The sequence below is a fragment of the Tursiops truncatus genome, chromosome 7 (assembly GCF_011762595.2).
Source record: "Tursiops truncatus isolate mTurTru1 chromosome 7, mTurTru1.mat.Y, whole genome shotgun sequence".
Taxonomy (NCBI): domain Eukaryota; kingdom Metazoa; phylum Chordata; class Mammalia; order Artiodactyla; family Delphinidae; genus Tursiops; species Tursiops truncatus.
The window spans coordinates 60,868,033-60,891,820 of record NC_047040.1 but is presented as its reverse complement, the minus strand read 5'-3'; the positions used below and the strand labels follow the sequence as shown (position 1 = coordinate 60,891,820).

Below are 23,788 nucleotides of genomic sequence, written 5' to 3'. Positions count from 1 at the left end.
TGTAACAATGGATTATAATATAGCACAATACCAAAAGTTCATTGATATGGTTTCATATTCCATATTGCAACTAAGAAACTGCTGCTGCTGAGATTTAATGTAGTATCAAGAAAAATATGGGGGGGCTTCCCTGGTGGCACAGTGGTTAAGAATCCACCTGCCAGTGCAGGGGACACAGGTTCGGGCCCTGGTCCGGGAAGATCCCACATGCTGCGGAGCAACTAAGTCCATGTGCCACAACTACTTAGACTGCGCTCTAGAGCCTGTGAGCCACAACTAGTGAAGCAAGCCCGCGCACCTAGAGCCCGTGCTCTGCAACAAGAGAAGCCACCACAATTAGACCCCCATGCACCACAATGAAGAATAGCCCCTGCTTGCCGCAATTAGAGAAAGCCCGCGTGCAGCAACGAAGACCCAACACAGCCAAAAATAAAGAAATAAATATTTTTTAAAAAGGAAAGAAAAATATGGTGAATTCCCAGGTGGTCCAGTGGTTAGGACTCCTGCGCTTTCACTGCCGAGGGCCAGGGTTCAATCCCAGGTCAGGGAACTAAGATCCCACAAGATGTGGGGCACAACTAAAAAAAAAAAGAAAAATATCTAAAATTATCTTAAGATGCTATTATAACACTCCTCTCTTTTACAAGTACATATCTGTGTGAGGCCAAGTTTCCTTCATATAATTCAACCTAAACAACATTACACAAAAGATTAAATGAAGAAGCACATGTGAGAATCCAGCTTTTTCCATTAAGCCAGACATTAGAGAGACTTACAAACATTTAAAACAATGCACTCCTTGCACTATATTTTTGGGGAGCAAATAGATATTTTCATGAAAATATGAATTTATGTTAACATGTAATGTTTATTATTGTTTTAAAATTAATTAATATTTTACTGTTCAGTTTCAATCTCTAATATTGAACATATCAATAGATATAATCCACATAAATAAAAGGTCTTTGGGGTCCTCAATGATTTAACAGTGTACAGGGGTTCTAAGACCAAAATGTTTGAAACTATTGCTCTAAAATAACATACAAAAAATAATCAAAAGATGTATAGCCAAAAAGCCAGTAGAGAAAAATAAAAGAACAGATGAGACAAAAAATAAACAGAAATATAACCAGATTGTATTAACTTACACTGCTACCAGGATACGGTGTTATCTTAAATTTCTCTCTCTCTTTTTCTTTCTTTTTTGGTGTTATTTTAGTAGCTCTAAAAAGGTACCAAATTGTTTTGATTTGTATTTCTTTTACTGTTGTATATTTTCCCATATGTTCACATGTACTTCCTTCTGGGTCAATCTTTTATGTCTGTTGCCAATTTATCCATATAACAAAAGGTTTTCATGCTTTTCTAACAATATAACAAATATTCAAATGTTAATCTTGATGTATGGCAGTGGAAAGTAATTTATATTTTCTATGTCTCTTAGTTTTTGTATTAGTAAAATAAATGTAATAGTTCTCAAAACAGTGTACAATTAAGACTATGTACTTTGAAATTATAATTATCCTATTTCATCAAATCTAGGATACCATTACTTTCTGTACCTTTCTTCTTTCTGTAAGAAAGAAAAAAACACTTCCAATTACAATTGTAAGATGCCATCAATTTTAAGAAATGCCATGACTTCACAGAGATGTTAATCGGTAAAAAAAAGGTCTCGGATAAAATATAGTTGTTATAGGTAAATCAGAGAATAATTGAAGTAACTTCAATTAAATCTTTTCTACTATTGACACTAATTTATATTTCTGAGTCCTGGCTTTCCACTTATCTTTTTTGGCCATAATAAATATTTCAGTTGATTATTTTTATTAGTAATTCAGTTTCTTACTTAGGAATGAATGACATACAAAAGACACACAGAAAGAACCAATGCCTTCCCACTTCTGCATACAAGAGATAGAGGTCACAGCTGCTGGAAAAAAAACAATATTTACTTCTCTCATTAGACATTTATTGACAACCTATAACTATTAGGCACCGGGCTGTGAACTGGGGACACGAAAATGAAGAAGATTTGGTAGAACTCAAAACTGTTAGGAAGACGAGGAGTTGTAATTGATTATTAAAGAACAAAGACTTTATCAGATAGACAGTAAGATGAGAATACGTACATGGGGGGCATTCTTTTAAAAAACTCAAAATTCAAATAATACTAATGCTTATAAAATACGAAGTTTCATCTCTACCCTACTTCTTATCCCCATGTCCATCCCTGAGATAAACAGTGTTATCAGTATGATGTGGACCTTTCCAGACATTTCTCTGTGTATATAAAAACAAAGATATGTATATACTGTAGCACATGTATAGAAATTCCTTAATAAAAATGAGGCCATACTAGAGATACTTTTCTGCAACTTGCTCTTTCTGTTTAATGACATACCATAGCCATCTCTTGATATCAATACACATGGATCTCTCTTATTTTTATTAACTGCTACATTGTTTCCCGATGTATGGATGTAACCATATTTTTTAATGGCTTTATTGAGGTATAACTGACATACCGCACATATTTAAAGTATATGATCTGATACATTTTGACAAATGTAATATGTGTGAAAACATCACCACAACCAAGTTAATGAATATATCCATTACTCTCAAGTTTTCTGGTGCACCTTTGTAATCCCTCCCTTCCACCCCTCCCCTTCTCGCCACACCCGCCTCCTGCTTCACTAACAACCACTGATCTGTTGTCGGCCTCTATAGATTAGTTTGCATTTTCCAGTACAGTAAAAGTAAAGTACATACTCTTTATTTCTAGCTTCTTTCACTCAGCATAATTATTTTGAAATTCATTCATGTCGTTGTGTGTATCAATAGTTTCATTCCTTTTTTATTAGTAGTGTTCATTATATAGATATACCACAATTTGTTTATCCATTTACTTGTTGATGGACATTTGGGTTGTTGCCAAATTTGACTATTACACATAAAGCTATGAACAATCATGCAAAAGTCTTTGTATGCTTTCTTTTCTCTTGGATAAATATCTAGGAATGGAATGGCTGAATCATATAGAGGTTGTATGTTTAATTTTTTAAGAAACTGCCAAGCTGTTTTCCAAAGTGGTTGCACCATTTTATATTCCCACCAGCAGTGTATGAAAATTCCAGTTCCTCTACATCTTCACCAACAGTATTGGTACAGTATTTTGAATTTTAGCTGTTCTAATAAATGTTTGGTAGTATTTCACTGTGACTTTAATTTGCACTTCCCTAATGACTACTGATGTTTGAGCATCTTTTCATATGCTTGTTATCAGTGTATCTTCTTAGGTGAAGTGTCTGTTCAATATTTTGCCCATTTTTATTGGGTTGTTTATCGAATTTTGAGAGCTTTTTATATATTCTGATTTTATTCTTTTATCAGTCATAAAAATAAGCAAAATATTGATATATGCAACAACATGCATAAACCTAAAAATAATGATCCTTAGTAAAAGAGGCCAGAAAAAAAAGAGTATATATTGTGATTCCCTTTACATAAAATATTGGAAAATGCAAACTAATCCATAGTGCATGCTATGTTCTTTCTCCCCTCCTTCCTTCTTTCCTCTCTGGTTTGTTGGCAGACAAATTCTCTTGACACCAAACCTTACTCAGGTTTATCTTTCTCTGCAAGCTTAGTTTGAAGGTTGGGTATTATGTATCCTCTGCACTTTTCTGTAATCTGAGGGTGTCAGAGGTGGGGGAGAAGGGGGAACTCCACTGGGTAGTTGGCAGCCTTTATTCTATGAGGGTCTGGGTCTGCTTTTTTTTTTTTTTTTTTTGAGATTTATTAAGTCCTATCTATGCTAGGTTTCACTTATCTAGTTAGGATGTGTCCTATTCCTAAGGGGGTTTCCCTTGGGCTTTGGATAGTTTCAATTCAGCATGGAACTCTGGAAAATGGTGAGCCCCATGATTTTCCCTGCTCACTAAGACCTCAAATTTTTCTGTGATAGGTAAGAACATTTATTTTCAAGGGCTCTTTCTCAACATTTGCCAGGGCTGCCTAATGAGTATTAGTAATGATTTGTCAGCTGACCTTTCCCTAATACTGCTTCTGAGGGATAAAGATAGGGTTAGGAGCCACTCTGGGCCACACATGAATCTATAGTTTCTTTCCTTGGTCACTAATTGTCTATGTATGAACAGTATGAACTCTTGTAGTTGCTGTTGGCATAGTTTTTGCTTGCTTTTACTACTTCTTATTCATTTTGTTGGAGGAGGAATACTTTGTTTTTCAGATTCATTCCATCTTCTTTACCCGGAGGACTCAAGCTTATTAGTGAAACAGACTAGAGCTCCTTTAGAGCAGTGATCATCTGCTGTTCCTCTCTTGAGTACTGCTCTGAACCTAGCCCAGTGATGGGTACATGTCAATATAACAAAAATGCTAAGGAAAAAAGATATCATTTCATGTTCTATAATGGTTAACTCTACGTGTCCTGACAACAGAGCCTGATTAATTCTCCTAAAATACTTCTTTTGTCACACCATTTACCCAGTTTCAAAATGTGAAACCTCTCTTCCAAGTGGGCTGGTCTATTTGCTTGCTTTTGTACACGAAATATACCTCGTGTACAATGCAGATCTTTGCTCATGTCTAGAACAAAAGGGTTTTCACTATTTAAATCCTCCTCATCCTTAGAGCCCAGGTTAAATCCTACCTGCCTTATGAAATCTTATTGACTTTCTTACATCCCCATCTCAAAAATCTCTTCCTATTCTGAAGACTATTCCTATGGTCTTCACTGTCTTCACTGTATGACCCTGCATAGTCCTCTATACTGTTTATTTATTCATTGGTATATATCTCAACTCTCCATCTTATAATAATAACAAGAATGATGCCTTTTAGGGAGCTTACTACTACTAAGTGTTTTACATATTTATTTCCTTTAATACTCACAACACCTCATGAAAAAAACTTGCTCAAATTCCTCAAATTCTAACCCTGGAAAGGGGTAGAGTCAGGGCTTAAATTCAGATTTTTTGGGTTCTGAAGCCCATGTTTAGCTATGATATTTTTTAAATTTATTTTTTATTTATTTATTTTTTATAGCTATGATAGTAACTCTCAGTCTAGCTGTAAATTTCAAGTAGACATGAATTGGATCTCCTATTTCTCTACATTGATTCACTTATTCAAACAAACTTATTGGGTGCCTATAATATAGAGAATATAGCAATGAAACAGATATAAGCTAAGTTCTTCTCTGAAGAGTCATACAATCTAATAATGAAGATAAAACAGACACATAAGTAACTAAAGTACATGTTAGGAAATGGTAATAATAATAATACAGCTAATTCTTATGTGTTGCTTATTTATCATGTATATACAATTTATATTATAATATATATATACTAATTCAACCCTTACAAGAACTCTATGAGGTTAATATTACTATTATTATCCCATTTTAGAGATGAGGAAACTGAGGCACAAAGAGATTAAGTAACTTCCTAAAGTTAGACATGTAGACTGCCCCTTTTAACATCTAGATTGCCTCTCATGACAAATTACTGTATAAAGAAAATTCAGACTATATAGTAAGAAAGAATTCTTGATGCCTGAACTCTATTGGGATGCTGGAAACAGTCAGTTATTTAAATGGGTTATGTAATAGAAAGTCATGTTACAGGATATAGGTCTTGCCTTGGATCTACAGAGAATCACTTAGCTCAGTGCTTTTAAACTAAAGGTCATGACCCTTTCAGTGAGTCATGAAATCAATTTAGTTAGTCCATCTACATTTAAAAAGAGAAAAAAACAAAAATGGAGCAGAAAAGAACAAATGGAAACTCTGAGTGCATGTCTTACATGGTAAAACTGCATAGGAAACTTCTGTTCCTGTTTCATATATGTGCATGTGTTATACGTACAGGTACTGTTCCATGATGTAAACTGTTCTCCTTACTGTGGGTCATGCCAAAAAGCTTGAAAGCTGCTGGCCTAGCTGATTTAGTTATATGATAATACAAGTGCTTACTGCTTCCTTATAAATTTCGGGGGTCCCCTGAAAAGTTCCTATACACTTAAACCAGGAGCAGCGTGGAATAAGGAATGATTCTTCCAAGTAACCGTGTAATTTGCTCAATACAGACAGATGTCTGGGCCATGTCTCACAAGCACTCTGAATATAGTTTCATGTCAGTACCCCCCAAATTGATAAATGTACTAAGTATAACTAAAAGACTATAAGTGGAATACAAAATGATTTAGTCACTGTGGAAAAGTTTGGCGGTTCTGCAAAAAGTTAAATGTAGAATTACCACATGACCCCACAGTTCCATCCCTAGGTGACTCAAACAAGTACATGTACACACATGTTCACAGCAGCTCTGTTCACAAGAGCCAAAAGGTGGAAATAGCTTAAATGTCCATCAGTGAATGAGTGGATAAACCAACTGTGGTATATACATACAATGGAATACCATTCTGTCATAAAAATGAATCAAGTACCGATACATGCTACAATATGGATGGACCTCCAAGACTTTATGCTAAGGGAAAGAAGCCAGACACAGAAGATCACATATTGTATAATCTCATTTATACGAAATATGCAGAAGAGGTAATTCTCTAGAGACGAACACAGATTGGTGGTTGCCAGGGGCTGGGAACTGTAGCATGAGTGTAAGAGGCCTAATGGATAAGGGATTTTACTGTAGAGTTATGGAAATGTTTTGGAACGATGCTGGTTGCACAAAATCGTGAATGTAATTAATGCCACTGAACTGTTCACCTAAAATGGTTAATTTTATGTTATGTGAAATTCACTTAACTAAACTATTAAGAATTAAGAGCCTATAGGCAGATGTAAATACTAGTAATATCCAGAATCTGGAGGGCAAATATTACTCAGGATATAGAAACTGAAGAAAAACGGTATTTTTATTTTTTCTCAAAAAATTTTTAACAAGAGGTTCATGTATAGAGTAAATAGTTCTTATTAACTAAACTAGAGGCTAAAGGGAAAAATGAACTGTACACAATTCTGATCAACATCTCTGAGAGAAAACTGACATGTACTTGTTAAGAGACTTCTTAAAAATCAAAATTCAGCATGAGGAGACATTATTCTTAAATATAAAGGAGGAAATAAGGAAGGAAGTGAGAACTTTTAGACAGAACTTTGGACTTGAAGTAAGGAGAAAGTAAACCAGTCTTCTGGTTTTCAGTTTAATTTACTTATCTTCTCTTCAAGCAAAAAAATGGGGGGAACTGGGGTGGGGGACATGGGAAGGTGATGTGAAGCAACTACTTTCCTCTTCCCTTGGAGAAAATTATTATTTTTTTATTATTACAGTATGTATCTGTTTTGGAGAGAGTTCACTAGAGGTATCCTGCACAGGCAGGGTAACTTCTTTGGGGGTCTGCTATGGAGAAGGATGGCTGTAGAGATCAGATCAAGGTTTTTCAAACTCTGGTCAGCTGAACCCTAAAGGTCCTCTAGGCTGCTAGAGGGAGGGAGGGGTGGGAGAGGAAAAGGGAAGTGGAGCTGTCAATGCCCCAAGCCTCTATGACCACTTCACTTCACTCAGAGTAGGTTTGTTTTTACCTTTTAAATATTGGGATTCTATGTTAAGCCTTCACTTGGAAAAAAAATTCTACTAAAGTTTGAAACCATTGGACTGCATCAAGGATTCCTAAACCTGGTAGCTCAACAGAATTACTAAAAGAACTTTTTCAAATTACAAATTCCTGGGCCATACCTCAAGGGATTCTTGTGCAGCAGCCCTAAGCTAGCCCACAGTGTTTGAGAGGCACTGAACCAGATGACCCTTGCTTCCCTGAGAGCCTATGACAAAACAGAACTTAAATGGGCAGGCAGGAATCTTGGGCAAAAAAGCTAGTGATAGCAAATGGAAAAAGAAATGTAGACAACTAAATCACTAGAGTCTACTGACAAAAAACAAAACAAAAAACCTGGCAAATGAGGAGCTTGCCTATGACCAGAAGTTCCTCTGGAGGTTTAACTGTTTGACAATTATCTCACAACCTATTATAACTGTCCAAATTGGTGATGATAGTCAAAATGGTTTAACTTAGTAACTGTCCAAGAAAGTATAATGTCGGCCACACATGTAATTTAAAATTTTCTCGTAGCCATGATAAAAAAGTGAAAAGGAAATTAATTTTAATAAAATACTGTAATTCAACATATCCAAAATAATATCATTTTAACATTTACTGAATAATTAAGTACAAAAATTATTAATGATATACTTTACCTTTTACTTGTATTAAATCTTCAAAATGTTATAGCACATCTGAATTCAGACTAACCAGGTTTCAAGTGCTCAAAAACCATATGTGGGTAGGGGCCACCATATTGTATAGTGCAGGACTAATTAATAAAGTCAATCTATTTACTTTTAAAATTGATATTCTGTTGCAATATAAACATAGAAAGTCCACGAATTACTTTCCCAGCCCTAGAGGTCCTGCTCCCAAGGCTAGTCAGATAACAATCTTGTCTGCAGATATTATACCCAACCTCACATCTTCAGCCCTGACTGCTCTCTCTTCCTAGCAGTGGAGTCTATGTTTTGGACATTTTTCTCAGGATGTCCCTCTCTGAAAACCTATTCAAAATATCTAAAATTAAATGCACCATCTTTATTCCAAAATAAAAAATCAATTTACCTCTTATTTTGTCTAATACCTATATCTGTTATGAGCACTCATATACAAGTCTTTATGTGGACATATATTTTCATTTATTCTGGTAAATACCTAGGAGTGGGTGGAATTGCTGTGTCATATGATAAGTGTATATTTAACTTTATAAGAAGTTAAATATATAAACACCTGTTTGACATAGAGAACAAACCAGTGGTTACCAGGGGGAGAGAGAAGAGGGAGGGGCAATATAGGGGTAGGGAATTAAGAGTTACAAACTATTATGTATAAAATAAGCTACAAGGATGAGAATATAGCCAATATTTTGTAACTATAAATGGAGTATAACCTTTAAAAATTGTGAATCACTATACTTTATACCTGTAACTTATATAATATTGTACATCAACTATACTTCAATTTAAAAAAAGAAGATAAAAACAAAACAAGCAAACAAAAAAAAAGGGCTTCCCTGGTGGCGCAGTGGTTGAGAGTCCGCCTGCCAATGCAGGGGACATGGGTTCGTGCCCCGGTCTGGGAAGATCCCACATGCCGCGGAGCGGCTGGGCCCGTGAGCCATGGCTGCTGGGCCTGCACGTCCGGAGCCTGTGCTCCGCAACGGGAAAGGCCACAACAGTGAGAGGCCCGCATAATGCAAAAAAAAACAAAAAACAAACAAACAAAACAAGAAGATAAACCACCTGTTTTTCTTCTATTATATTTAAAAAAAATCAATTTACCTCTTGATTTTCCTATTTCTATTAGTCATGTAGGATCAAACCTTCCAAGTCAAATGTTTCCTTTTCCTTTATTCTACAAAAGCACCAAGTTCTATTTTTTCTTCCCTTACAATCTCTCTCTCATTTTCCCTTTTCTGCTTCTAGTTCTACCTGCTGATCTATCCTTATACTGTTATACAAATACTTATACTTAATATACCATGTATAATGAATGCCATTTCTCTTTAGTGGCTCTGTAATACCTTTCACTTCAGGTGTGAATTTAAGACCACACACAATCTTGCTCCTACCCCACACCTGGTCTATTACCATTCCAACCTTATCATTTACCAATCTCCTAGAAGAGCCTTTATTTTCGGCAAACTATCCTGTTCTCCTGAATATGCCTTATACTTCCTCATCTAGGTGGATATGACTGTCTACCCACCTAGAATGCCCTTACTCCAGCTTTACCTATCTATTATTCCACAAATATTTATGTGTCAGGCACCATACTGGGTACTGGAGAAAGAATAAATATCTCAGTTTCTCCACTTAAACCTTCCTTTATATGGCTCTCGGGCCCAGCCGCTCCGCGGCATGTGGGATTCTCCCAGACCGGGGCACGAACCCGTGTCCCCTGCATCGGCAGGTGGGCTCTCAACCACTGCGCCACCAGGGAAGCCCTTGAGTTGTTCTTATACAGACCTATGCCTTATAAGAACACTCTGGGCCCTTACAATTTGCTGCCTTGTATTCCTAATTATCAGTTTTCCCTATAAATACCCATCTATCTTCACAAATAAAGGGTGGATTTCTTAAAAGCATGAATTAAGGTCAAACCAATGTGTTCTCCCTGGTGCTCAGTAAGCAGCAGGTACTGAGTTCACATTTGCTGATTGATAAGTACTTGTAAAAGAGGCAAATGGAGGGCTCTACCTAGAAAAGAAGCCCCCTCAGTGATATGCTGCCAAATCAGGATCAGAGGTGAGCAGGGAGGGCCTGCAAGAACCCAAAGCTGAGGAAAGCACTTGGGAAACTTCACTTTTCTAATTCTCTTTGCAAAGAAATTCAGAATTGGCAACATTTAAGTTGGGATCAGTTACCCTTGCTTTTAACTTCAACAACATAAGTGCTCAATTTAAAAAATCCTTTTCTGGCACTAAATGAAAATAACACTGGTGATGCTTAATGTACATACATTATATCACACCTAAAAAGATAACTTACCGGGCTTCCCTGGTGGCGCAGTGGTTGAGAGTCCACCTGTCGATGCAGGGGACACGGGTTCGTGCCCTGGTCCGGGAAGATCCCACATGCCGCGGAGTGGCTGGGCCCGTGAGCCATGGCCGCTGAGCCTGCGCTCCGCAACGGGAGAGGCCACAACAGTAAGAGGCCCGTGTACCACAAAAAAAAAAAAAGATAACTTACCACATGTTGTGTTCAAAAACTTTGGCTGGATCAGTTAAAATCCTTGATCCCAGAGGGGCCACTGGGTGATAACTACTTCGGTATCTGTGAGGCATCTTTCTTATCCTTAGACGAGAAAAATAATTTCTCCAAATCACATTCATCCTCATCAGTACCTGGAAAGTTACAAACAGTTAATTAGTCAATATGGATTAAACGACATATTATTTATCTAAGAGCCAATAACTGGCCTAAAAGGTTTACAAGCTGAGAAAGGACATCAAAACTAAAAAATTTGAAATGAAAGATGGGCATGGTAGCTTCTTTCCTGAAGTATTTTTCAGGCCAAGAGAAGGAAAAAGAATATCTGGAGTGTCCAACATTGCCTGGCATTCTTTATAAGTCACAGCCTTGACCAACTTGGCTTTCTTTGGTATTTGCTTATATAATTTTTAGCACATGGCTAAAGCATGTAAGCCCAGAATCTGGATTTTGCATACTAAAAAGTTTTTTTAAGTGATTTTATTATTTTGTTTTGGGAATTCTATGCAAATGTATTTCTAGGGAATATTTGATGACCACTAGACCAAAAACTCAAGTATAGGAGCAGAATAAGAAAACAAATTTTAAAAATCTCATTCCCTAGGCTGGGCTGAATAATATGAATCTTGGTAAAATAACTATATTAAGATATGATCCCAACAGTTCTTAATTCTAACAACCCTGTATACATACATTTTAAAGAATAATCAGTAATGCATTTGCAAAACCGATTTCCCTGTACAAAACGCATGCTTAAATCCCAGCTCAAGAGGAGAATCATCATTTGATTAGCCAAATCTATCTCCATTTCTGGAGAATAACTTAAACATTTAAAGAGTATGTTATTTTAATTATGTACTGGCATATATGTCGGCTTAAAATCTTCATGGAAAAGTATAAAAAATAAGCTCTAAAGAGCTTATGTTTTCCAATAAGAATCCATTGTAATACCGCTTGGCATTTCACCCCCATTCAGTTGTTAATCGCAACATTCAGCCTAACGCTGTAAGCTGTCAGGTAGAAACGGATGATGAAAGGTGTGTATATATAATATGCATTAGAGACTATCCCAGGTGCTATCAGGCATAAAAATGACATGTATTGTACACCCTTTACCACCTTACTGAAAGTCAATGGGTTTTAAGACTATGAATTCCAAAACAAACTGCAGAATGTCAAAAACATCTCATTGTGCTTTTAAACATAAAATTCAAGATTTTCCTTTTGGGAAAAAAAGGCTTAGTTATACACACCAAAAAGACTGCAATGATTCCATTCAAATGTGACTAACAGTGATGAGAAATGAAACATTCAATAGCTAGTGCAGATCTCCTGTTTCTTATTTGTTTTTCCTTCTCCACTAAATGCAAGCTCTTTGGTGGAGGCAAATGAAATCAAATGCTCTGCCTACCACTACCTTTCCTCTGATGTGCCTTTGTTCTTTTCTCCTGTCACTGTTCCACATAAGACTAACAAAACCCTACTAGCACAATTATTTTTAGAGCTCTCTTTCTGCACTGAACATTATTCATAAAATCTTCCGTATGCTGAAGAGTAGAAATGGATTACACCTAGAAAAAGAGGCAATTCATGCTCAAAAGTATGAAATTATGTAAATGTTTTCCACCCAGGAAAGCCAAATCAAAATGAAATTTCAATCCTTCAAATAATCACGTGATACTTATCTATATCTATCTATATATAGAAGAGGAAGAGAAGGGAAAAAAAGATGTTTCTCTCACTATAAATGCCCAAGAACATCTACAGACAGCTGGAGACAAAAAGGCATAACCAGATTGGATATTAGGCAATTCAGGAAAATGTCAGAGAAGTGTGTGCCTTGCAGACCGCTAGCCCATAGAAAAACGGTATAGCCAGGGCCTAAACATGTGGCAATTTGTCCAGCTTAGGCAGCTTTTTCTAATTAACCACACAAACATCTTTATTTCATTTATGTATTATCTACAACAGCCTTGCAATGCTCTTTATCTTTTATATTATATAAATATATAGTAAACTGTATAATAAACATAATATAGATACATAATACAACTACTTAACATAAATGCTTTCTCAAATAAATTGCAAACTTCTAAGGGCAGCACCAAGCTGCTTGTGAATTAATTGTTTGACTGACTACACAAAAATGGTACTTGTCTGACACAAATTTAATTGGAAGGAAGTTACTTCATATTTCCCAAGGTGGCTCCTTAGATCCCTGCAGTGTGGAAGAAGGAAGTGACCGAAGAGTTGACACTATACAGGCAGCTATCCAGTTATAGTCACTGCAACGATTAATAAATATGTGCTTTATGTTATGACTATCATGTTAGCTTAATGGTTACTAGGTCATGTTTCCATTTTGTGATGAGAAAAAAAGAGAAGGGCAGGGTCAGCTCCCAAAAGAATTCTGGTAGAGAAAATTGGTTTCTGCCACCAGAGAGTCCCACTCTCTTTAGGTACCCTCTATTAACTCTCTTTTGGCATACCCTAATTTGTTTGTTTGTTTTTTTTTTGGAATGCAAAGTTTATTTAAAACATCTTTATTGGAGTATAACTGCTTTACAATGGTGTGTTGGTTTCTGCTTTATAACCAAGTGAATCAGCTATACATATACATATATCCCCATATCTCCTCCCTCTTGCATCTCCCTCCCACCATCTCTATACCACCCCTCTAGGTGGTCACAAAGCATCGAGCTGATCTCCCTGTGCTATGTGGCTGCTTCCCACTAGCTATCTATTTTACATTTGGTAGTGTATATATGTCCATGCCACTCTCTCACTTCATCCCAGCTTACCCTTCACCCTCTCCATGTCAAGTCCATTCTCTACATCTGCGTCTTTATTCCTGTCCTGCCGCTAGGTTCATCAGAACCTTTTTTTTTTAGATACCATATATACGTGTTAGCATACGGTATTTGTTTTTCTCTTTCTGACTTACTTCACTCTGTGTGACAGACTCTAGGTCCATCCACCTCACTACAAATAACTCAATTTCGTTTCTTCTTATGGTTGAGTAATATTCCATTGTATATATGTGCCACATCTTCTTTATCCATTCATCTGTCGATGGACACTTAGGTTGCTTCCATGTCCTGGCTATTGTAAACAGAGCTGCAATGAACATTGTGGTACATGACTCTTTTTGAATTATGGTTTTCTCAGGGTATATGCCCAGTAGTGGGATTGCTGGGTCGTATGGTAGTTCTATTTTTAGTTTTTTAAGGAACCTCCATGCTGTTCTCCATAGTGGCTGTATCAGTTTACATTCCCACCAACAGTGCAAGAGGGTTCCCTTTCCTCCACACCCTCTCCAGCATTTATTGTTTCTAGATTTTTTGACGATGGCCATTCTGACCGGTGTGAGGAGATACCTCACTGTAGTTTTGATTTGCATTTCTCTAATGATTAGTGATGTTGAGCATTCTTTCATGTGTTTGTTGGCAATCTGTATATCTTCTTTGGAGAAATGTCTATTTAGGTCTTTGGCATACCCTAATTTGAATACAAGTTTAATTAAGATATTATTTGCATAATGAAATTGTACGGATTAGTACTTTTATTTGAAATAACACAAAGAAGCATAGCTAAAAATATTCTATTCACCCAAAAGAAGGCAGGAAAGGAAGGAGGAGAAACCAAAGATCAGATGGAACCATTAGAAAACAAATACCAAGATGACATATTTAAATCCAACCATATCAGTAATTACATTAAGTGTAAATGGATTCCAGTTAAAAGACACAGGTTGCTAATTTGTATGAAAAAGCAATACTCAACCATATACAGGTCTCCCCCACTATCCGAAAGTAGAGGATTCCTGTGAAACCTTTTGTAAGCCAAAATGGCGTAAAGCAAAAAAGCAATTACCTTAGGACACATCTTGTTAACAAAATAAATCAAGATAAAGCACAGATGCTCAAAGCTATGGCGGCTTAATGCTGGGATGCTGAGTGTAGTTCCCAGGGAAGGAGCTTGGAGGTGCCGCTCTTGATGCTCAGGGTTTGCACCGCCTCTATAACAGCTCACTGCAAAACAAACACTGAAAGCTATTTTCGGTTTTCACCTTTTTTCGTAGAAGTGAAAATCCTCTTCAGATTTCTTTCATTTAGACCAATGTAGGTCTTTCATCAAAGTGAAGGAGGTAAAGCAAACTTTCAAAAAGCAGGGCATAACTGTATTGTCTATAAGAGAAGCACTTTAAAGATACAAATAGATTACAATTAAAAAAGAGATGGGACCTGGTAGCCCTACAAGCATTTGGTGTTAAACATAAACTCTGCGCAATGATGACTGGGATGGTAAAAGAGCAGGACAAATATTTGAGCAGGAGAGCAGTCCTTTCTCGATTCCTTCCGGTGAGCAGGGGTTGCTGCTGACATTTCTTCTTATCTGAGGTGGTGGGATCTAGGTCTTTCCAGATCTTTCCAGTTCACCTCCAGTGTTTTAATTGCTCTGGAGATACAACGGAGCAATAAACTTGGGAAGCTGCCCTTTATACCTGCTGGCATTTGAGGGTATAGGAGTGAGTTAAAGGGTCAGGAATCAGAAATTACACTTATTTAATGAAGCAACTTAGTAGCTCCACTTTTTTGTCTTTCATAATTCACATATTCAGTTGTGAAATCTGACATACATACAGACAAGTGCATAAAACACAGATGTTTAATAAACAGTCGTAAAAGAAGCAGCCCTTCAGCGTACTTGTGCTCAGCAGCCCCTGCTCCCACCTCAGACAAAAGCCCCCGCCCTGCCTGGTGCTCATTTCCTTCCTTGTGTGTCCCCAGTTTTGCCATCTACTGATGCATTCCTAAACAACACTGTTTAATTTTGCCTATTTTTGAACCTTATATAAATGGCGATCCTACTATATATCTTCTGGGTCTTCTTGGGCTCTGTAGTACATTGAAAAAAAAGAAAACAAAAAGAGATACCATGCAAACACTGCATGAAAAAAACTAATGGAGGTATAATAATAGACAAAATAGACTTTTAAAAAGACTATTACATTTAATAATGATGAGCCAATTCATCAAGACATAAAAATCCTAAATGTACATGTACCTAATACCAGAGCTTCAAAATACACGAAGCAAAAATAGAATCTTTTAAAAGGAAAAATTAACAAATTCACGGCAATACTTGGAGATTTTAATAGCCCTCTCTCAGTAATAAACAGAACAACACTCAGAAATGAACTATCAAAAAATCAATAAGGACACAGGAGTTTTGAACATTATCAACTTGACCTGAATGACATTTATAGAAAGAGCAATATACCTAATAACAGCAGAATACACATTTCTTCAACTGATCATGAACCATTTGCCAAGGCAGACCACATATGCTGAGCTATAAGACAAGTCTTAATAAATTCCAAAGTATTCAAATCATACAGAGTATGTTTTCTGACCACAATAGCAATATTAAATGTTAATATTTTTGATGAATTGACTCATTAATAAATGCCCCTCCTTATTTCTAGTAATAGTCATTTTTTGGAAGTAAATTTTATGTATATTTTACCACAATAAAAAAACAAACCAAAAAACCTTCCTACAAAGAAAACTGGAGGCCCTGATGACTTCACTAGTGACTATCAAGTGTTTAAGGAGGAAATAACACCAATCTTACACAGACTCTTTCAGAAAATAGGGGAGAGAACACTTCTCAATTTGTTTTATGAGGCCAGCATAACGTGGAAAAGTAGTACAACTGTATGAAATAAAGGTCTGAATATTGGCCACATTATTACAATGCAGTTTTCCCACAGACTTAGGGCTTCTCATTATAGTTCCTAGTTATCAGGTGTTTGTCAGGAATAAAACTTGCAGATATCCAAAAGAGGGAAGCCTGGTAAGAGTTTTCTAGGCATGTCTTGGTGTGCTTTAATTGCTAAGGCAGTTTGAGTTACAACAGTCCAGAGCAGAGAAATACGAAGGCAACAAGAACTTCCACAAATCCTTGTTAGGTGTCTGAGTTTTAATTTACTGTTGGAAGCACCTTAAAAGGTTTGTGGTCCTGATGCTTCACTTAACTTAGCTCAAACTGATTCTGCCATATCAAATTCTAGTCCATATAATCAAGTGGTATTTCTTTTACTTACTTTGCCTATAGGTTCTCACTTTCAGCTCACCATCCTACGGTGGTTCTTCCTCTCAAGTCCTATCAAGGTCAAAATGAAACAGAAGGAGCATGGCTTTAGGGCCATGGCCCTCTGATATCTCAACACCAAGACTCAGTCATGAATAGTCAGTTGGCTAAAGCAATCACTGAGGAACAGATCCAGAAAGGAACTGAAGCTCATATGGGTATCAGAGTGAGAGAATTTCATTATCAATAGCATTTATTATGCTATAACTACATTGGTATGCCATGAAGAGCTGACAGACTTCCTGCCAGCTCTCAGATGTAGGTAAGCGTGTGCCCATTTTAGAATACAAGGAAACAAACAAATGTATAAAATGACTTGGGTTCCACATATATATCGTATGACAAGCCAAGGAGAAGGTGGTTTTAACACTCACAAGTTTTCTGAGCTTACCACTAACACCACATTATGCTTGTAGCAAAAGCAGTAGCCTTGGTGTAGAAGGATGACTTGTAGGGAAGAGATCTCTGCCCTACCTCCAAATTTTGGCTAAATGTTTTGCTTTCCACTAAAATGTGGCCCTTTTCACAATGACTCACAGCCCTTACCATACCATACCAACAAAACTATATCATATTCTTCTGAAACAGGTAAGATGTATATAGGATATTTCATGTTTTAAGTAACTGCAAATGTTATTTTTGTAGAGTAATTGTTTTAACAACTTCTTAAATAAAAGGGATAATTTTAGTAAAAGGAAATACTGCATGCCATACATTGCAATTTGAAAAAATCTTTGAGGAAGTAAATCACCAATCCCAATTTATTTTTCATATAAATATTAATATTTTAAAAAGTTAAGTATTTACCATGTTTGAGGCCCTGTTCTAAGCACTTTACATGTATTATCTTATTTAACCTCTATTTCCCTACCAAGGGGTCCTATTTTTATACCCATATTACATAGGAAAACCTCACAGAGAATGAAGTAAAGTAACATGCTTAAAGTTACCCGACCAATAACTAATGGGGCTTCAACTTGACCCAAAGCAGTTGAACGGGAGAGCCTATGCTCTACCTTTTTTTAAAAACATCTTTGTTATGCACATATATACAATTTGCGCCCTACCTTTGTACACCACACATACAAGAAAGATCACAGTATTGACTCCCCGGTCTTTACTGGGGTTGCTAATTTGTTGTATTTGATTTAAGGAAGCCCAGAATTTCTTCCCTCCCTTCATCTTTCTCAATTCTGTTTTTTTCTCTTGGGCCTTAATCAAACAGCAAGCAATGCCACTGGGAGACACCAGTCCCCAGATGTAGGGCAGCACAGTCATTCTCTTTTTCAGTACTCAAATCTCAAGGTACAGGCAAAGTGCTCTCGCATAACCTAAATAACATAACATTTTAACACCCTGTTCTTTTCACTGGTCTTTTACTTTTACTCAGTTGAGGAGTAGAGGCAAAGAAGGACTTCTTTCCCTTACTATTTAAGCTTGAGCCTAAGACTGCTTCCTCACATCTCAATACTATTGGAAGGGCACCAAAGAACTAGAGCAAATAGTACTGTTGTTTGTGTGAATCTGTAATGATTATCCTTGGAGCACTTCGCTGGCTCTGAGCTGCCTCCCTAAGAATGATTCCCAGTTGTCTCAGCTCACTGAAATCTCAGAGAAAGAAACTGCCGTTAATCATACACTAAATGCCTGCCCTTTGCTTAAAAGTTAACTTCCCTTGGATGTTTCCTGGGTTCTGAGCATCCTTTAAATGAGTAAATTAGTGAGACATTCATGTTTTTACCTTTGTAACTGTTTAGCTTTCCTTCTCTGGCTGGGAAGCTGGTACAAAGGTTTCATTCAGAGGAACAAACAACATCTAGATAAAGCTGCACTAACATTACCTGAGAGGCTACCATTAATGAGAGCAAATTAAAGTGCTATTGTTGTACTGTTTTGAATAGTGAAAGCCACAGGTAAGAAACACTTAAGTATCAACTACAGGCGTGAAAACTGAAGCTTCAATTAACTCTGTCAATTTCACAGAACTCTAAGGGTGACCATCTGTGAGGCAAAGAGCTCAGGCAACTCGTACATCTTGTTTTAATCTTTCTTTGGATGATTATAATTTCAGAGAATAAATAAGGTTATTAGCAAGAACAGAACAACAACAATAATTACAGTAAGTATTTGCAGAGCACTTTGATCACACTATCATGTCAGTCACTCTGCAGCTTCAAAATGGGAATCTCATGCTGTGTTTGCTCTCTAAGACCACCCTTAAAGGTGTCACCATGCACTCACACACACAAGAAGTTACTGGGACTCACACGTTATATGAAGGATTTCATGTAAACCCATCTCAAAGCTGCCTTAAACCTGAATATCTGAAGGGTATTCTAATTGCTCTGGAAGTTGTCTCCAAAAACATGCTGGACCAGAATGAAATCTGTTTTAACTCATTCACCTGCCATTTCACATTTGTGCGCACTACAGTAACTTCTGGAAGTAGTAATCAGATTTGGTGGGCTGAGAAAAGGTATTAAGTTACATGCATGCTTTATGTGTTACCAGTCCTTACAAATTCTAGTAAAAAACTCTCATGAATGAAGTTAATGGAGTTCTACACTTAATGAGACTTCTGCTTCCTGATTCATTGCAAATGGCCTTAACCCTAGGTACTCTAGATGGCAGGAGATGCTTGCACCTGTATGCAGGATTTACCCAGTCATGTTTGGACTAATGTATCAATAAGGCTGTCCTGGTACAAAATGGAATATTATAAAGAATTCAAGTTATAAATGAATGTTATATATAAAAACCTTGGGGGGGGCTTCCCTGGTGGCGCAGTGGTTAAGAATCTGCCTGCCAATGCAGGGGACACAGGTTCGGGTCCTGGTCTGGGAAGATCCCACATGCCGCAGAGCAACTAAGCCCGTGCGCCACAACTACTGAGCCTGCACTCTAGAGCCCGCGAGCCACAACTACTGAGCCCATGTGCCATAACTACTGAAGCCCGCGCACGCCTAGAGCCCATGCTCTGCAACGAGAAGCTACTGCAAAGAGAAGCTTGTGCACCTCAACGAAGAGTATCCCCCTCTCGCCACAACTAGAGAAAGCCCACGCGCAGCAACAAAGACCCAACACAGCCAAAAATAAATAAATAAAATAAATAAATTATAAAAAAATCTTAGGGAAAAAAAAAAACTTGGGGACTTCCCTGGTGGCACAGTGGTTAAGAATACGCCTGCCTATGCAGGGGACACGGGTTCGATCCCTGTCCAGGAAGATCCCACACGCCACGGAGCAACTAAGCCCGTGAGCCACAACTACTGAGCCTGCGCTCTAGAGCCCGCGTGCCACAGCTACTGAGCCCACGTGCCATAGATACTTAAGCCTGCGTGTCTAGAGCCTGTGCTCTGCAACAAGAAAAGCCATTGCAATGAGAAGCCCGCACACTGCAATGAAGAGTAGCCCCCGCTCTCTGCAACTAGAGAAAGCCTGTGAGCAGCAACAAAGACCCAACACAGCCATAAATAAATAAGTAAATAAATAAACAAATTTATTAAAAAAAAAAAAAAAAGGAATCCGCCTGCCAATGCAGGGGACACAGGTTTGAGCCCTGGTCTGGGAAGATCCCACAAGCCGTGGAGCAACTAAGCCCATGCACCACAACTACTGAGCCTGTGCTCTAGAGCCTACGAGCCACAACTACTGAGCCCGCATGCCACAACTACTGAAGCCTGCGCACCTAGAGCCTGTGCTCCACAACAAGAGAAGCCACCACATGAGAAGTCCATGCACCGCAATGAAGAGTAGCCCCCGCTCGCCGCAACTAGAGAAAGCCCGCACGCAGCAATGAAGACCCAATGCAGCCAAAAATAAAAATAATTTAAAAAAAAAAACTCGAAACAGAACATTAATGAATAAAAGCATCCAAATGAATGTATTTCCATAAATTCAAAAGAATGTGGGATTTAGGTAGGCAGAAATTATAGAACTGTGTAAATTCTATTTTAAAGAACTACAATTAGTTATAACTTGCAAAAAATCAAGGCAAACTGCACCATGGTCTATCAGGTAAAAATCTGACTGTCACATCACAGAAGGTATGACACAGGAAAGGCACCAGGGAATGGAAAGTAAAATTCACAAGAATGATACAATTTCCACATGAAAACAGACAAGTCGAAAGTTTCCAGGGAGCAATACAGAATGCTAGGAATATAGAGTGGGTAGTCAGAGTATGTTAGATTTCTCATTAGGTACATTTGTGCTTTCTACTAATAACAGATGTTGCTCCCACTGAGATCAAGCCTTTTCTCCTCTTGTCTTAAAGAGTCTTCTTGGCCTGGTCTTCTGTCTACCCTCAGGCCTTTTATCCAACAGGAAACAGATTCCTGACCTCCCTGTGGCCTTGTGATTACTTGGAGCTTAATTCCAACATCTTGGCCTTATTGAAAAGATTAGCCTTCCTAAAAATACACCTTCCCATCTTCTCTTGCAGTTGGAGGAGCCATGTGACCATGTTCTAGATGACAGAAGTCTGTTAACGGGCAAAAGTCTTTGCCTCCATACAGAAGGGAAAGGGGCTGGAGGATGGCTTGCTGACACCCTCACTCTGCCTCTTTCCTGAATAAAGGAAAGTGATGCTGTGTACAGGGGAGGGAAAGGGCCTGGTTCTTGACAGTATCATTGAACAGGTAAACCAATGATAGTTACCACTTTCCTCTGGATTTCCTGCTAGATGAGAAAAATAAATCCTTATATATTTTAGCCACTATTAGGTTTTCTGTAATTTTCACCCAAGAGGATTCTAACATAACATAACATCCATTACTATTGAATCCTAGGAATCCAGGGACAAATCTATTTGGTTCCTGCCCTCAAGAACCTTATCACCAGGGCTTCCCTGGTGACGCAGTGGTTAAGAATCCACCTGCCAATGCAGGGGACACCCGTTCAAGCGCTGGTCCACGAAGATCCCACATGCTGTGGAGCAACTAAGCCTGTGAGCCACAACTACTGAGCCTGCGCTCTAGAGCCTGCGAGCCACAGCTACTGAAGCCCGCGCACCTAAAGCCCATGCTCTGCAGTAAGAGAAGCCACTGCAACGAGAAGCCCGCGCACTGCAACAAAGAGTAGCCCCTGCTCACCGCAACTAGAGAAAGCCCACATGCAGCAACAAAGACCCAATGCAGCCAAAAAGAAATAAATCAAAAAAAAAAAAAAAAAGAAACTTACCACCAAGTGAAGAAGAATGAGATGCAAACAGAGTCCTGATAAATGTGTAATAGAGGTGGGAATAAAGTGCTATTAAAGTACAGAGGCATTAGTGATTAAGTCTCTTGGTTGTGGCTAGGGAAAGCTTCCTGGTGAAGGCAACATCTGTGCTGGGTCTAGAAGAGTGAGTGGCAATATTCCAAGGAGATAAGGGTAAAAACCAGGGTACCCCAGACAGAGGGACTAGCACAAATAAAGACAAAGAAGTGTGAAAACATATGGTATATTCAGGGAAGCAAAAGTAATTTGAAGAAAGATGCTAAGTAACTTTGGAAATGAGTAGAGTCTGTAAGACTAAGGGCAGTAAGAATTGTAATAAGCACTGTGCTTTAGTTGATAAAGGGTTAACCATTCTGAAGTCACTATACAAATACACTGGAATTGAACAATTAAGAAGCAGATGGTGGGAATCAGGTTTCTCACCAGGAGTGGAAGGTTATGGATAAGTGAGGGGAGAAGGCTAGAATAATTCATATGGTAATGAATTAGAATTGGAGTCATCAGTATGAACTCATATTTAGCTTATAAATACAGATGTTACATACAGAACTAATTATAGATGTGTGTATATACATGGGTTAGCATACACACATATATTTCCTTATTCTGTTAGTTGAGAGGCAAACATACCCCTGTAGCAACAAGCACAACAGGGACCATCTTGGTTTCTAATACTATTCTCTAATAAAAGGAATCAGAGCTCCTTGGAAAAATAGCTGATGCTAGGATTGGGGCAGGGAATATATAAAATGAGCCTGTAGCATGGTGCCAGAAAGTAAGGAACTGCTCAAACAAAAACAAAAAAACAACCCACAATGATAAGGATATGTCAAAGGGACACATAAGCCAACTGAAAGCACTCCCAATGGCCAAAGCTGAAATACTGATACTCTGAACCACAAAATAATTTTGGCTTATAACCCAAAATATAAAATAAATATCCATGTGTTCATATTGATAGAAATGGTTGATTGAATAAACAAATAAATAAATGGGTGAGAAGGGACAAATCTCTCATGCAGAAGACTTCCAAATAATTTATGTAGACACTCCACCCTCAAGGAGGTGGAACATAACTCCTCATTCCTTAAATGTGGGCTGCGCATAGTTACTTCCTTCTAAAGAGTACAGTATGCGTGGGATGTGGGGGAGTGACTCTGCAGTGGAGAAACTTGAGAAACACTACCTCAGTCAGGTGATCAAGGTTAACATCAACAACGATAAGTCAGGTTGATAGTATATATTCTTTATATGATATGATGAGAATGGCACTTTGCCTCTGTATTCTTCTTCCTCCCCCAAACCCATAACTCCAGTCTAATCATGAGAAGAACATCAGACAAACCCCAACTGAGAAACATTCTTCAAAATACCTGACCAGTATTCTCCCAAACTGTCAAGGTCATCGAAAACAAGTTAAATCCGAGAAACTGTCAGAGCCAAGACGAGCCTAAAGAGACACGACAACTAAATGTAGTGTATCTTGGATGCGACCCTGTAACAGAAAAAGGATATTAGGTGAAAAAAAATTTTTTAATCTGAATAAACTATGGACTTTAGTTAACAATAATGTATCAATATTGGTTCATTAATTGTGACAA

General features: G+C 37.8%; 1 protein-coding gene across 6 annotated transcripts in view; it reads right to left on the bottom strand.

The window, feature by feature from the left end:
- Positions 1 to 16,980, bottom strand: part of METTL8 (methyltransferase 8, tRNA N3-cytidine) — a 123,290-nt gene extending 106,310 nt beyond the window's left edge. For 2 of the 6 annotated variants that reach the window (XM_073807582.1, XM_073807581.1), the window contains exons 1-2: positions 13,756 to 14,086; positions 10,791 to 10,945 (exon numbers count right to left, since the gene is read on the bottom strand). In XM_073807582.1, the coding sequence (XP_073663683.1) occupies positions 10,791 to 10,945; positions 13,756 to 13,941 (341 nt within the window). In that variant the 5' untranslated portion in view covers positions 13,942 to 14,086. Of the gene's footprint in view, positions 1 to 10,790; positions 10,946 to 13,755; positions 14,087 to 14,684; positions 14,843 to 16,920 lie in introns of those variants that run through there. The other 4 variants (XM_073807584.1, XM_073807586.1, XM_073807583.1 and 1 more) reach the window with 3 other exon arrangements.
- Between the last annotated feature and the right edge of the window lie 6,808 nt (positions 16,981 to 23,788).